General features: G+C 51.8%; 1 protein-coding gene across 1 annotated transcript; it reads right to left on the bottom strand.

Moving 5' to 3' along the window:
• Positions 1-9,350: 9,350 nt before the first annotated feature.
• LOC100900287 (serine/threonine-protein phosphatase alpha-3 isoform-like) lies at positions 9,351-15,112 on the bottom strand. Its single transcript, XM_018639247.2, has 2 exons — positions 15,097-15,112; positions 9,351-10,288 (listed from the first exon to the last, which is right to left on the bottom strand). The coding sequence occupies exons 1-2, from the start codon at positions 15,110-15,112 to the stop codon at positions 9,351-9,353; spliced, it is 954 nt and encodes a 317-aa protein (XP_018494763.2).
• Between the last annotated feature and the right edge of the window lie 564 nt (positions 15,113-15,676).

The following is a 15,676-nucleotide window of genomic DNA, read 5'->3' as shown; positions in this document are numbered from 1 at the left end:
CTTCTGGAAGGATCGCCGACAATACTCTTGCCATTGAGCACCGATACAAGACCCCGATAGCCCTCATATCCGATGCCTGTATTGATGTACAGCGGAACGACAAAAACGTCGTGCCGATAACGAGCATGGGCTTTCTTTCAATCAATCGTCTGCTCTACCGATCGGTCAACTGGAGCAAGAAACTTGGCCGAGTCGCGCAGATCTCAAGCTGCACTGGACTTTTCCATTCACGAAGGGAATTTGTGGAACTGCTGACGAGCTTCTTCTCGTGGGCTGAGCTCTCGAGAAGATCATCGCTGAGCCACGAATACACCACGTGGCTCAGCTTTTAAAAGGGAACACAAGCACAAGACGTCTCTCGTCTTGCGGTAGAAGTTGAGCAGAAGCGACTTCATGCTTCGGATGTGTAGACATCGCAGAGCGCGGAGATGTCGAAGAGGTCAGAGCAGTGAGAACAATTCAGGCTGACTCTACTTGATCTTAGAGCCATTCTCTCCATTTTGTGCGGAGGTTCGCCGGTCTACACGACACTCTACATGAAGCCCGATGGGAATCAATGCAGCTTCCCTCCTCCCCAGCGGAATCCTGCCGAATGAAGGGTTCTTAAATAACGGCCGATCGAGCGAGGCACCCAAGGGCCGTGCCCACCGCTTGGGGAATTCTCTCACGAAACTTGACCATGATGCTCGAGGACGCTAGGGCTAGATCTCGATTCGCCTACCGGATTCGCTCAATTTGCTTTTGAGACTTGGAGTCCTTCATTCTTATAATTTGTCCATGGCTCATACTTAAGATACCAGGGACCACTCGGTCATTGTCAGCGAAGCTTGCCAGGTATGAACGAGTTCCGGGTAGCAAAGCGGTTTGTAAGCATGATGAGTCCGGATTTTTTCCAGGTTTTTGAGGGAGTTCCGGACCAGCACGGCTAGGAGAAAGCATTTCGGCAGCGCTCCAACTCGAAGAAAGATTGACATCAGCTGCCCTGATTGCGGAGGAATAGAGCGACGTCGAAGGTTTTCTCCCAGCAGCGTATCATATCCAATGTCTTCGCGCGGACCGAGTTACGAAAAAGGCTCTTCCTCAGGGAATAAACTTTGAGACTGCCTTCGCCGAGAACACGAGCTCTTTCGCCGATCTATGCAGGTACAACATGCTTCAGGGTCGGAATGCTTCAAAATGTCCCATCTGTATCGTCCGATATCTACATATCTAGTCTATCGAGACTTGGATCTCTATAGAATCTGCCCCGGCCAACGATTTCGAAGCATCGACTCAACCGTAGGAAATCGCGACCGCTCGGTTTCGCATCAAGGCACCATAATTCTATGTAAGTAAGAGGTAAGAATTCGACAAGAGAGTTCTTCATCATGGCAAAAAGGGGGAGGAGAAGGACTTGACCTTGCCTCGTGATCCGCCTAGCTTACGCCCTACTATTCAATTCGCCTTCGTCCGCCTTTCCGGATCTCCGAATCAGTCTAATACCGAAACTCGAATTCTCCGCTTCATATCTCATTCTGTTCGATGGAATCCATGAGAAAATGAATCATCGCTCGAGCCCTATCACTGGGCTCCCTGTCCTCGCTGGAAAGTCACTCCTCTATGGAAATCGCCAACTCTTCTCTTCGACAGCAATGAAGTGGTTCCGCCTCGAATGATCGATTACTCACTCATCGACAGGCGTGACCTGTCAGAATTAATCGATTCGGTCGAGGGTGTGCTGATGATTCCTAGCTGTTTAAGTCGACACATGTCCGGACTTCCGCAGCTACGCCGGTTTTAGCCACCGATGATGATGATGAGGATATCCGCTACAAGGCTTCCCATGAGGCCACTCGTGCTCGTAAGCCTAATGCCCTCTCATTGAGGTGCTATTAGATTAGCCCTGACAGCTCGGGACCACCGCACGGGCTTCCTCAGGATGAAGCTCCTCGACGTCCTTATCCACCTAGCTCCAGCTATGTCTCGCTGTCCACTATCGTAGACGTTTCCGCTTACTCGTGTTCCGGGGCTGACGAGGCTCAGCTGAGCAGGACAATTTGCCTCCTGTCCTTGAGCAAGGGAGGACGCACGACCTACAGATTCCCGCAAGTACACTCGCTGACGGTTCCCGCAATAATCACCCCAACATCCGAAAGGAAAGAAATCGGAGAACGATGTCGAATCTTCCCGACGGAGATGCCGCCTCTGGGACAACGCCCGGCAAAGTCCTCGGTTATTCAGACCATCCGTTTCCCGGCGATAGCATCACAAGCGCTACGCTTTGAAATATCACTGTAGCCAGTGCGGAAACCCGGCCCCCCTGTCTACGGCGAATGTCCCGGTCGTTTAGAGTTTTGTAGGTGCTCGCAGCTCTTTACATGTCGTCGCACAGCTCCGATTTCTGTTCCTCTTCGGTCCGTGCTCCAAACTACCGTGATGGATGACGCAGTGCTGAATAGGGAAGCGGCCCCTCATGCCGGAGCGGCTTATATGGCTCTAAAGTGACGATATCATACAGTGCGAGTAGCGAACTCTGATATAGCACACTCACGGAGCCGTGAGCGCTGAGAGGCGGCGGAGCGTCTTTCCTCCCATCGCTCCTGGCAGCCACGCCACAAACCCAGACCACATGTTCCCTCGTTCAGCTAGAAACCAGACAGTTTGAGCACGCCAGTTCCTGCTGCCTAAACCTCTACTTCGAACCCGTGCATGATGCTCGCACTCCGACTGAGGCGCTCGAGCCTCTCATACAGCTCGCGTGGGTGAGAGGACGAAATTCTGCCAGAGCAGGATATGTACGTTCCTGATGCGGGAAGGGAGGAGTTCCCTTGCCACCTCATCAAGAAGAGTTCATTTTCGGAAGACGCGGCGAGCTGTCGTCGCGCCGAACACAACCAGACCACCTGGTCGCGGCTTCTCGGTGACGAATCATTCCGTTCCGTCGAGTCAGCGTCTCCAAACCGCGGCGGTCGTGGCAAACCTCTCGAATATTCGAACCGGTTGTCTCCGGAACAAGCCTCGAGTAGACACAATGCGATGCCGGTCGATATCGAGAGAGACCCTCGATACCGAGAGATGCATTCCAATAATCACAGAATGGACAGGGGTCGTCAAGTGATGGAGGAGGGGGCAAACAAGCGCGGCGGATGCGACGTGCGCAGAGAGAGAGGAATAAGCGGTTTCGGCCTCTGCGGCGTCCAAGAGAAGTGGTTGAGGTAGTACCGCGGCGATGTTGTAGGTTGACACGTCACTTGAATGACGCGGCACGTGGAAGCGCTCGCTTTGTCCGTAATCGAGGGCGTGACTATTACGACACTGTGCTTGTGAAGGTCATCACCTCATATGACCATGGACACGGCGCGGACTGGAGAAACCTCGCGGGATTTTGCTCGCCTGCTCACTGTGTCTCCTTGTTCATCGTTTGCTTCGACCGCTCGGATCCGCGCTCCTGCTGACACCTCGCTCGAGCGATAGACAAAGGAGTGAGATGTCCCGCGGGGAACACCCACAGAATGGAGCGCGAAGAGCACTTCTGTCCCAAATCGCGCCGATCTGCATCTGACACTTTGCCTCCGCTGTTGAATTTCAATCGCAGTGGAGATTGAGAAAACGGGCTTGCCGTCTCCCGGGTCGATATCGCGTAATTCTGAGCAAACAACGACCGTCGCGCGGGCTCCGTAATCAGAAATTCCCCCCGGAGTCGCGAGTCCGATCCGAGGAGCGCTCACTCTGATCCTTGATGGAGGAACATTCTGTCGATATTGCCCGTGATTCAACTGAGCGCTTTCTGTGGAACTGGAGGAGAATGTCGTTCCGATATCGATTCCTGATCGAGTCAATGTCTTGCTCCATACACACCCGATGATTATGGGCGCAAGATGCAACAATACGTAATCGTCTCGATATTTCTCCTCGAGAATCTTCCGTCGGCCGTCCCCAACCAGTTCTCAATTGGTATGGATCTCTACGGCAAGGAGCGTCGCGATAGACATGGGTCCATACATTTCAAGCGAAAAAATCGTCGGATCCAAGCTACGGCTCCTCAAGACGTCGCGGAGACCCGTACGTCGCATTCGGATTCCACGCAAGGAGCAATGTTGGCTGCCCTCTGCGGGGACATGGGTTACCCAGTACGGACAGAAAACAGCTCAGTTTGGGAACGATCGAATCATTCCTCGCCACGAACGAGCTCCCCGCGTTAAGGGACGAGCCCCCATCTTGTTCATCACTGAACATAGTGTCTGTGAGCAGTCTCATGAATACTATATCCTATAAGCCACCGTGGCGGACGTGTAGTGCAATATGAGAAAATGACAACTGGAGACGGAGCGCACTGGCGCAACATGCCGCCAACATACGCGTGTTGATGTGATGCTGCGATAGAAGCGGAGGTAGGTATGCAGAGGATTCTCTCTTCGAATCGGGTGCCGAAGGCTCACCAGAAATCTCTCCAATTCCAATCATTAGCTCGGGTGGAGCTTTTTTGACGCTGGTACGTCCAGTCGAAACAAGGATCGCGTCGAAAATTAATTTTTCGAATGCGAGAGGCATTGCCTGTTGAACAGCAGGCTAACTACTCTGTTCTAACTCGCTCTAATCGACCTCGAGGAACCCTGTTCAGTCACCTTCAGTTCCGCCATGATGAAATGTTCTGACAGACGTCACGTGAAAATCTGCTCCGGGGATCCGTCGAGGGGATCATTCCGTCACATGTCTGAGAGATCTCCTTCTTGAATTAGCGAACGTCAACTCCCGAAGACACGTATTTCTATGACCCAGTTCGTTCCGTACCGGAAGAGCGCGAGACTTCCTCCGCGAGGAATTCTTATCGAGGACCCTAATAATTCAAGGGATTTTCCAAGATCGAGGATATCCTCTTTCCGAGACTCTGATTCGAAACCTTCATTGTTCCAAGCTGAACCAGCCGGCGCGCGACCGGGCGGACCCTTCGCGAACCGCTACCGGCGCCGTAGACGCTCGTTACACGGGTTCTCCAAGACCTGTACCGACGACCGGGAACGCAGTAGCAACTCTCTGCAAATCCGAAAATATCTCTTGCTTCCTTTCAGCGACCGACGAAATGCACGACCTGGGACACCGAGGCGGGCTTCTAGAAGGAGGAAAAATGTCAACGCGCGGGAACCCGCTGCGGTTTCAGTAAAGCAGAACAGGTGTTCTCATGGACGAACGCGGCTATGTTCGCGAAACCGGATATAATCAGACTCCGCAGAAAACATATGGCGATATTACGGAGCCGGGGCTGAATGAGTTAATGATTCCAGTTTTCGAATGATACCATTTGATTCTCCCGTTCAAATCTCTCAGAAACAAGTCCGACGACCAGCCTCAATGCGGGTGACTCAGAGGGTACCGCCACGGTGAAGAAGCTTCGCCGAAGTTGGTTCTAGCGGACGTCATCGAAGTAGGCTCGAGCTGGAAAGCCCACAATGTGAAGGGTGAAGGCCTAATTCCACCTGAGATGCAAAGAAGGTACGTACCGACTGAAACTCAGTCAGTCGGATCGATGGACAGACCGACAGACGGAGAGAGAGCCGGCACATGAAGGGGTCGACCGACTGGCTGGATGACCGCCCGTCATTACTCGCCAGCCAGTCCGCCGGCCGCTGCGTGACACCGATAGTTTTAATATCGTTGTAAATTAGTTCCTCCAAGTCTTCGATACAAATCGGGAATCGATCGGACCGTCCAATTGCTTTCCTCACTCTCTGTACAGCAAATGTTCTTCTACGCTCCTGGACCGAATCGCTTGTGTGGAATGACCTTCCTGTACTCTCCGTCCGCGACCTAAAAGATGATTATTCAGTCCAACAGACATCGACTCGGTCTTGGATGTCATTTGTAGGTCATTTGTAAGCCCGAGCTGAATTTCGCTCGCTACTCTTCGTTTGACCCGGAGTTCAAACCTCGAAAAGAAACCTGGATACGGTATCCGATTTCGACTGCGTTTTTTTCGCGTAAAGACTACGCTATCACGGCACGGGCCGAACATTCGCTCAAAAAACAGCAATCAATGTCCCACTCTCATTCCCTCCATGTGGGCGCGATCAATCAGAATTTACTATGCTCCGCGTGCTGCACCTGAATCTCGCACCAAGGAAGCTATTGACACTCGACGCCTGATACCTGGCCGCCGTTCGCCAGTCAGCGGGGCGCCGCTGACGGATGAAGGAAATCCTTCCCGCCGACAAAGGGGCGAAGAGGAGGATGCGACTCAGTTTGAGTGCTTGCTAAACTTCGATCGAGCTCGTATGAAGAAATTGATGGGCGAGTCGAAAGCTCCGGTTTCAAATTCAACAGACGACGACCTCGGCATCACAAAAAATCCAATATGGCAACAAAGAAGAGGCAAGGCTTTTTTTCCATCGTGTCTACTTTTTGCTCTTAGCCTCAAGGCATATTGACAACATCAAAGGCCTGCGTGGCATATCCGGGGCTGTAACAGAACAAAAGTATTCGGTATCGACCCATCCCGGAGCTTTTTCTACCCCCGTGCTAGCCTCAGATTACACTACCTTTCGACCAGCGGAATACTTGTCAGCCACCCTCGTGAGCCACCGCGACAAGACTTCGATTGGACTCGGCTTTATCCGCTTTCTGGGAAATCGCGTTCAGCCTTGCAAAATTGGATGGGTGAAAATCGAGTATTTTTATTGATTTACATCGCTCCGCCATGAATTTCCAACAATGCTCGTCAAGATACGACTGACGAGAATCCCGGATGCGTCCGCGCATGTCGTCTAGCAAGCCGCATTGTTACGAAGCTGTCGGTCTGATGAACTTGCGGTTCCGAGTTACACTGCCCCGATACGACGAGGAAACTTCGTTGTGGCTTTTGGGACTTGGCGTGCGTTATGAAACTCAAAGAAACCCGAAACCATCGCTAATTGGAAAGCTGTGCCAGCAAAACGCTGCTGCGTTCTTCCGACTCGTCGAGGTATGTTCCGCGGCATTCCATCGGTGGCGGAGTTCCCGTCAGGATATCGGCTCAACGCAATCCGGCGATGCTGTCCAATTGTTCCACGGCTCGATCGAGCATTTGATTATCCTATTTATTGCTATCAATGATGCCCCCAGCAGGAGCGAAAATCGTCCTTATCGTGTAGCTTGTTTGCGAGCAGCAAACAGCTTCAGCGGACTGACACGTATATTTGCTCGCTCGGTGATGTGTTCATTCGTCGTGTAAACATAGACTTATTAGACTGCGTAGGAGCTCTCGGAGACGTTTAGGCGGAAACTCCACACGCTCAGCGAGCGAGCTCCCGTTCGCATCCGGAATGGAGTCCGAGCCCCCCAACGTATTTATGAGGTGAGAACCCTTCAGACAAACTTCAGCCAGGACCCGACGTGAATTTCTTCGTTCGCGGGTGTCCCTGGTGGTGTGGTAGAATTCTATACGACAGGAACATCAGGCATCTACAGGAGGAATACGTCGGACTATCAACTCGAGGGGAGCGGAACGATTGTGAACACGACAATTAAAACGCTTCGGTGGCGGAGGCTGTGAAACTCCCCTGATACCAATGAGTCTTCCCGCTCGCCTGCTCTCGTACGTTCGACGACGTCCGCTGTCCGGCGCAATGGTGGAGTCCGAATTCGAGGGAATTACTCCTGTCTCATTAGCAACGGTGGCGGCGTGTCGACGGCAACAGTAGCCCCTGTGGAGTCCGAAATTTCCACTATTAGTCGGGAGCGATCACTCTTCCGGAGTTTGTAGGGAATTCCTCTGTCGGCCGGCTCTCCGGAGAAAACGCATGGAGTTCTTTCGGTGCTGAATCGGTGAGAGTGCGTCCGAGGAAAATGCTTGTTCAAGCGAGTCGCTCCGGAATTCAGCTGATCCTGATCGAGTTTTGCGATAATTTTAGTCGCACGAGGTGAATGGAGCCGGAGAGCTATCGTTCCGCTAAGGTACCGATTGATTCGAAAGAAAAAAGTTTGGACTTCATTAGGAGGTGAAAACATCTGCGTCGGCCGGGAATCGAACAGCTCACCACTATACCACCGACGCAACACACCTTCCGTATAGTCTTGGACGACGGAGTCCCTTTTGGAACAATTTTTTCACCGCATGTTATTCTGAGTGCAGAATGCCGGCAGATCTCACGAGCCTCGATGTCCGTGTCCGCTCTCTCGATCGACGCGTCGTTCTATCAGAAATGTATAACATCGATCCTCGGATCCTCAACGCCAGCGGGAAATCCTCACCCCCGTTTAGAGTAATACGTGAATTCTGAACATGCGACATCATCTCCCACGAAAAATTTCATGAGCCGACATCTCGTCTGACTGTTGGGAGACCGGAAAGCTCGATATCAGCTCGAATGGTCTGGTTGCCTCCTCGAATCTACCCCGATCGTTCCTAGCGTTGCCTGGAGAGCTCTCCTCTGCTGACTGGATCGCTCATCCGTCACCGGGCGGACAGGCAGTCAGCGGGAGACACCTGCCCGACTGGAAAGCTCCCCGGCCGGATCGACAAAGAGCGGAATGTCAATCTGTTCTATCTGTACTCGATCGGACACAATGGCGGCGAAAGTTCACGAAAGGAAAGCTTCGAAGCTGTGCCTCGTTTGAATTTCAAACGTGTTCTACATTCAACATCCTCCTCGTTCAATCCAATAACCGGGATCGCTACCGCGAATCACCCGAAATTAGGAACGACGCTCTCTAAGCGAATCATCGTGAGGAAAAAAGTGCAGTCGGACGGGGTTATTCCAGTTTCACCAGCGGGGACTTGCTCGGATCGTTTGCGACGGAACGGATAGCATGCGAAACTTCTTGATGTTCACATCGAGTCTCCCAGAGTGATTCGTAATTCCCATCGGCAGAACGTTCAAATCTTGGCAGAAGCAGGACGTTCGATTCTCGTCTCGATGCGAATTCCGCCCCAGACGAGGGGAACGCAGGAGAGTGAATCGTCATGAATGGTGGGACGGGTATTCCGGTGTATGCTCTGTTTTCCAATCCATGTGAGGGCGATTCATGTTAGATCGAAATAATGACAGAGAAAGAGCTCCGAGCCGGGGAAAGGGGAATCCATCGGCCAGCAAGGCTGGAGGAATCGTTTCCCACAGGAATTGCGTTTTCCAGAGAAACGCATGCTGCTGAGAATCCAGTCCGATGACGTTCAATTTCAATCGAGTTAAAACAGAAAGACGAACCCGAAGATTCAGATGCCGTCCCGGAGGAGCTATCCCACGGATATATTGGATGTAATAGGTCGCGAGCTCCACCGCGGGACACACGGAACGCTGGGTCGGCCCACCCGGGTCCTCCATCAACGCTCATCGGAGTGAGAAAGAAATCAATCGCAGATAGAACAACAATTCTTTCCCTGATTGGTCCGAGGCCTAAATTCACAGGTTTTTCTTGCTCCGTGGTTTCCTAAAAGGATCCGGTCCCGGAGGTACTCTATGAGGCTTGAGAACCGAGAATGAGCACAAGAGATCTTTTCCGACGTGCATGATTCCTATTGAATTAGGAAACTCGTTACAGTAATTGGCGGCTGAAAACAAGGTCACGCAGCGACGATTTCCGAAAAACTCGTAGCCGTTGCGAACGACCTCGTGCCCACGTACAAGAACGTCGAAACCGAATTTGTCCAGAAAATCATTCAGCTGTTTTTCCCCAAAACACCAAGACACCCCCCGTTCGTTCTCTGTCCAGCCATCTGTTTTACCAGGATCGGCCCAGAGGAGATCGCATTCGATGCTATCGTCCGCTATTTCCGTGAGCGGTCTCTTGATTTTTCGGATCTGGCTGAGGTTTAAAAGGCCTTTTGGGATTCCTCCGTGACAGCAGAACATTTTCCGTCCGACGATCGCGACCAGGGGCATGTAAGCGAAAGAGTCGTTGAATTTTCGGAACACTTCGGTTGTTGAACGGGCCTGGCACTCACTTAGGAAACCATAGGCCGAGTTAAGCCTGATCGATTCGTGATTGCCACGCAAGAGGAACATATTAGCTGGGTACTTGATCTTCAAGACGTAAAGGAAGAGTAGAACTTCCAGCGACTGTTGACCTCGGTCCACGTAGTCACCGAGGAACAAATAGTTCCTGTATGGGGGCATTCTGTCCTCGGCGATGATGCGCAGCAAATCGCGAAATTGTCCGTGTATGTCGCCGCAGATGGTCAGCGGGGGCTCGAGATCGGCCATGATAGGCTCGCTCGCGAAAATTGCACGCGCCTTATCGGCGACATAAGTACACTCTTGAGCTGTGAAGCGGAAGTCTTTGAGTTTCCCCTGAGGGGCCCGGAGTTCAAGTAGCCTGCGTAAAATTCCATCGAGATCCACTGCAAGAGCCATTCAACTTCGTTGTGATCCTTCCATCTGCTGAGAAAAATCGGTCATCATGTGACCCAATCTGGATCAGTGTGTCTCCCCGTGGGAGAATGTGAGGACACAGACGACTCCGATGATTTCAATCAACGCGAGGAATCGTCGTTCCTCGTTTTCCAAATCCCGCTATTCCCTGTACTTACCGTTTTCCCGCTCCTAAGTTCCCTGATCTAAAATTCCCATATCCCTCATTCTCTCTCCCTCGCTATCCCTCCCCGCTCTTTCGAGTTCTCCAACCTCTCTCTCCTATTCGATACCATGCATCCTGGCGATAAAGTGGGCTGTAGTGAATAGTATTGCTGACATCCCACGAGGGGGGAGATAGGGTGGAAAGGTACACGATTGCTGATGGATACCGATTACTAGAGTAACACACGGAGAACATACTCGTCAACACCGCGAAAACTATATTTCCACCTCAGCTGAGTGACACCGCATCGATTGAGAATGGTTTGACGTCTCAGCAACGGAGGAGAATTTCGGTTCAGTGACAGACCGCCTCTCTGATCTTTCTGTTAGGGGGGATTCCACACCGGAGACGCAAGATTATGCGTGTTCTTTCTATGGGTTCATCCGTGTGAGGTGCGCGTATGATTTTTCGACTGTGTGTACCCACCATTCGAGGGATTCAATTCCCAATGCAGAAATTCCGCGGAGTGAAATACATAGCTAGATCTGTGCGGCATGAGTGCGTCGAGAGTCATGAATCGAACACCGCCGCCCTCGCTCGCGTATCTACCGCGTTCGAAAATATAGGACGACGTCGGCCGCAAAACCTCCGCGTGGGAGAGCTACTCCCACCAGAAATTCAATACCTTCCTCGTTTGCATTCCACATCACGCGGTGTGCGATTTCTCGGTCTCGATCGAGCGCAGCGGAGCCCCTGGAAGATGATTGATGAAGACGCTCCCTATGCAAGTCTCGATACAATGCTATGCGATGTACACGCACACGCATATTCTCTCTTTCCGAACGGAGCTCGGCAGGAAGCTCTTGGGTGAACCTCTTGAAGCTCAGAGGGAACGAAGAAAATCCGGGAACAACTACGCGTCTGAAATCGTATGTCGTAGAACTTGGGCTGGAGCGGCGTTCCGGAGGTCTTAGGTCGCCTTTGGAGAGACTTGCTTTCATCACGAGAAAGCCGACGACGAGCGGTCATCAGAATGGAAGTGTACTCTTCTGCTGAGTGAGTGAGCTGGGCTGCAGTCGAAAGGGGAAAATGCTGCCTTCGTTATGCTCGGAACAAAGCTGGCCGTGATGAGGAACTTTCATTAGAGGTGCGAGGCATCTCCTGATGATATGACTGTTGCACCCGAGTGGTCTGCTGAGCGGTACGGCGGCGCGGCGCCGGCATGGGTACAATGCTCGCCCTCTAGTTTCTCGTTTTCCTGTCTCTTTTGTTTGTTAGACCGCTCGCGTGATTGCGCTGTCGCGAAGGTGTCCCGCGGGCGTCTTCAAGTGTGACCGATTCTTGGCAAACGGAGCACGCACTGCTGCATGTGGGCGAACCCATTTATATCGACTCACCCATTCACGGCAGACGAGTTGCTGTGTACCGGCCGCTCCTCCCCCTCTCGCCGGGTCGCACTCCGTGCGAGAATCGGGATTGAACGAGTAAAAGCGCGTGGTTTTCGTGCCCTCCGACGAGTGCTCCCTACCAACCTCGCAGATCCCTCGCTAGCGCTAGCTAATCGAGCCGCACGGGAGCAACTACACCTGCCCTAGAAGAAACAAGACTCGCTCATATAAGTTCCGCTCGCTCTTATTCGTGGCGTCTCCGACTCTCTTTTACATCCCCGGTATATCCACCAGCAGAGATCCTTGTGGGGGGCGTATTTTTTTGTTACACCGAGCACCTACCCCACTCTTCCTGTGAGCGTTCTGGGGGTTTCCCCGTAACGTGGTCTACTCTACTGACTAGATCCGGGACTGCCACCCCGAAACGGTTCACCTAGACAACGGAAACGCCTTAGGGAGGGCTGTGGAGCGTCGTGGCGGAAAGCAGATAGAGTCACTGAAAGGATACGAGACATGGTGAACAATGCTGGAGAAGCCTTCCCCTTGAAGTCTCGACGTCCTGTGAGGAAAAATCGCACCACATGGATTTCCTGTGCATTCTTCGTCTAAAAATTGATCTCCCCACGTTCAAGTTTCTCGCTCACTCCTCGTCGTCGGGTTTATCCTTCGATGTACCTTCGTTCCCCCTTTCCACTCCCGGAGATAAACCCTGACAATTCCTGAGTTTTTTGCTTTGCTTTCAGTGACTCCGAACCTCCCCGACTCGACTCTCTCCGAATCAACAAAGCTCTCAAGAGTAACTTGTCGTCGGGAGAACATCACGAAGCTTTGTGAACCACCTGCCCATGAACGGCGTCGCTCCCGGACTGATCGTGTTGCAAGCTTCCAGATGAAACATCCCAGAAGTCTGGATGAGAAAAACATGTCGATGATGCGTTTATCACCGGATCGGGCAGTTTCGGTGAGTTCGTGACGAATTCCTCCCAAGGTTCGGGAGCTCTGGACCGGACTAAGGATTCGTCAAGTTTTTTTTCGAAGTCGCTCGGTGGTGGGCTCTACCGAGCCAACAAGTTCGTACGTTTTCCTTCTTCATCAGACAGGTCGACTTTGAGTTTTTATCTCGAGATAGCTTTCAGCGAAGCGCTACCCCGTTCCTTGGGAGACCTTGAGCTCAATCTCACGTATCCGCAAACTTCTCTGGGAATCAATGTAAGCGAGCGAGCGACCGAGCGGGCTTCAAGTCTCACACCCAGACGACGAGCTCGCCTCCCGCTGTAACATAAAAACTCCCCATGGTCTTCCAGAGCATATTTATTCTGAGGCCTGCTCCTGCTATTTCCGAGCGCCACGCTGCCGGGTGAATTATTTTATAAGAGCTCGAAGACGCCTCGGGGACAAGAGACGGCCCTTGTGAACCATAGGCCGATCCTACTCCCTGGATACAGACGAATCTCGAGCGGAATGCATCTCAAGTCGGAAGAGCGCTGATATCGAAAGTACGGGTGTTCTCGGTGACGACAGAGCTTCCTCAGTTCGTCGCTCATCGCTCGTCTCGAGTCATCATTATCTCGCGATTTTCTAAAATTGTGGGCGGTATCATCTACGGATCAGATCTTGAGACGTTTCCAGAATCCGGAAATGAAGCGTCTCTCAGCCGCACGGAACCGAGCAAATCTCCGCTGGCGCATCGCAAAGGATTCCGCTGTCGCAACCGCAGGTAACACGACCGGTTATCGTCGAGTCGAGTGGAAGAAGAATCTCAGCATCTCAATCCAATCTCTCTCTCATCCGCTCCCCGCCTGCAGCCTACCGTTCGGTGGTATTGAATGTCCCTAATCTCATTCGGGCGCCACCGCCGACATATGCCGCATCTATTGCATTTAATCCTGTTATTCCGGGTCCTACCGCCGCTCCTAGCGCAGCCGATGTCGCGGCCGCCACACCTACCGCCGTCGCCGCCGCCACACCTACCGCCGTCGCCGCCGAGGTACGGCCCCCAACAGCCGCGGCTCCCCCGCCATGCGCCGCCGAAATCCAAGCGGGCATTGAACAATTTGAGAGAGCCACCGATGAGTATGAGCGCGGGATTCTGATCCGGGGTCTAAAGCAATGCGGCAATGCAACCGAGTTCCTTAAATACTCGGAGACCACCGATGTGCCGCTGGCAGCCAAAATGTTCAGAACCTGGATGCCATACGTGAACAATCTCTACCAGAGGGGGAAACATGCTGTGAGGAGGGTGATCGAGAGCAAGAGTCTGCCAGATGAGGGAATGCCACTAAGTCCATCTGGCGATCTCCCTGAGGGCTTTTTCTATTGTCCGAGGCATTGGTCATGGCTTAATCACTTAATTACTCGATACATTGTCTGTATCGGAAAATTTCCACAGTGGTATGTTATATTGTTCGCATCGTATAATGTTGGAAGCTCAAGTCACACAATGTTGGAAGCTCAAACTTTATAATGTCAAAGGATGAAATCGTATGCTAGTAAATTTTGGAATCGTATTATAGTAGTTGTTGTAAAATAAAATAAAGTCCCTCTATAGGCTCGAGCGTCCACGTCGCGAGGATCGGGGTTGAAGGGAACTCTCGCTTCTCTCACTCATTTAGGCACCTCGTCCACGCAGATTCCGCTTCTGACGTGACGACGTCTTTAATTTCATCAACCGTACAGATCGAGGGTACTTCGTCCTTTGCGTCACAAATATTGTAACTTTCATCTGCCTTAGATCTCGAAAACCTGGGATGTGAAACTTTGTAGCTGGTTTCCTGTGAAGGCGAATATACGGCATAAACTACCATTCTATTTTGGTATCGAATCGCGACTTCTGAGACACTTTCCGAAGGCGTCTCATGCACCCCTCTGGGAGGCGAAACATAAGACATTTCGCAATGGGGGCCGACTTGTTCCCCTCTCTCCTTTAGTCAGCGTTACTATCGTTTTCCCTTCAGGCTGTGGGCCATGCCACGAGAATCGGTGGTCCATGGGAGTACACCTGTCTGTAGCGGAGGAGTGCGAGGTGGTGAAATTCGTAAAGATGGCGCGAATCATCTTGAAATTCGTGAGAAGAGTTGAGCTCGAGATGACTGGGAATAATAGGGGTGTCAACTGAACGCTCAATTCCGAACGTCTAGATTCTGAATCATAATTCCAAAATTGAGTGTTTGGTCGGGATATATGTAAACCTAGTGCTACTCAAGGGTTCTTCGTTAATATGGGAGGAATCCGTCGAGTTCATTACGTTCTTCATTGGTCATCGGCATTGATCATTTGAGATTGTGAATCTCCCATGATGCGGCCAAAAACCACCAGTATGATGCAGAACATACGGCGAGTGGAAGCTCCAGCGGGCAGGGCAGTGAAAAGAAAGAAAACTTCTGCTGAGAGATCAGCTGAATATCGGAAGCGTCGCCGAGAGACTTCATCGGTCGTGTCTTGTGTCACTGGAGCTGACGATGCCCGCAGGGAGGTCAAGGAATCAAATGACATTTCAGCATCGATTGACGAGCCAAGTCGAGACGATTCTCATGACGGTGAAGTTGAGCTGACACGATGTTTCACATAAACTCAATTATGGGAACGTGTCACTGTTCAGTTCCGTCGCATGTTTTCCGATAATGAATTTGGATACAAGTGCGATGTTTGCGATCGCATCTGGTTTGTACGGGACTTGAAGCCGATCACCTCTCAGATGGCACATGATTTGGCACCATATTTCCCGGACGAAGATGCCGTCAGTTTCAGACTCTGCCACAATTGCTACAAAATTTGTAGGAATAAGAAAACACCCAATCTCAGTAGAATCAATGGATATACATACC

The sequence above is a fragment of the Galendromus occidentalis genome, unplaced genomic scaffold, assembly GCF_000255335.2.
Source record: "Galendromus occidentalis unplaced genomic scaffold, Mocc_1.1 scf7180000075388, whole genome shotgun sequence".
Lineage (NCBI taxonomy): Eukaryota > Metazoa > Arthropoda > Arachnida > Mesostigmata > Phytoseiidae > Galendromus > Galendromus occidentalis.
This window is presented reverse-complemented; position numbering and strand designations above follow the sequence as displayed.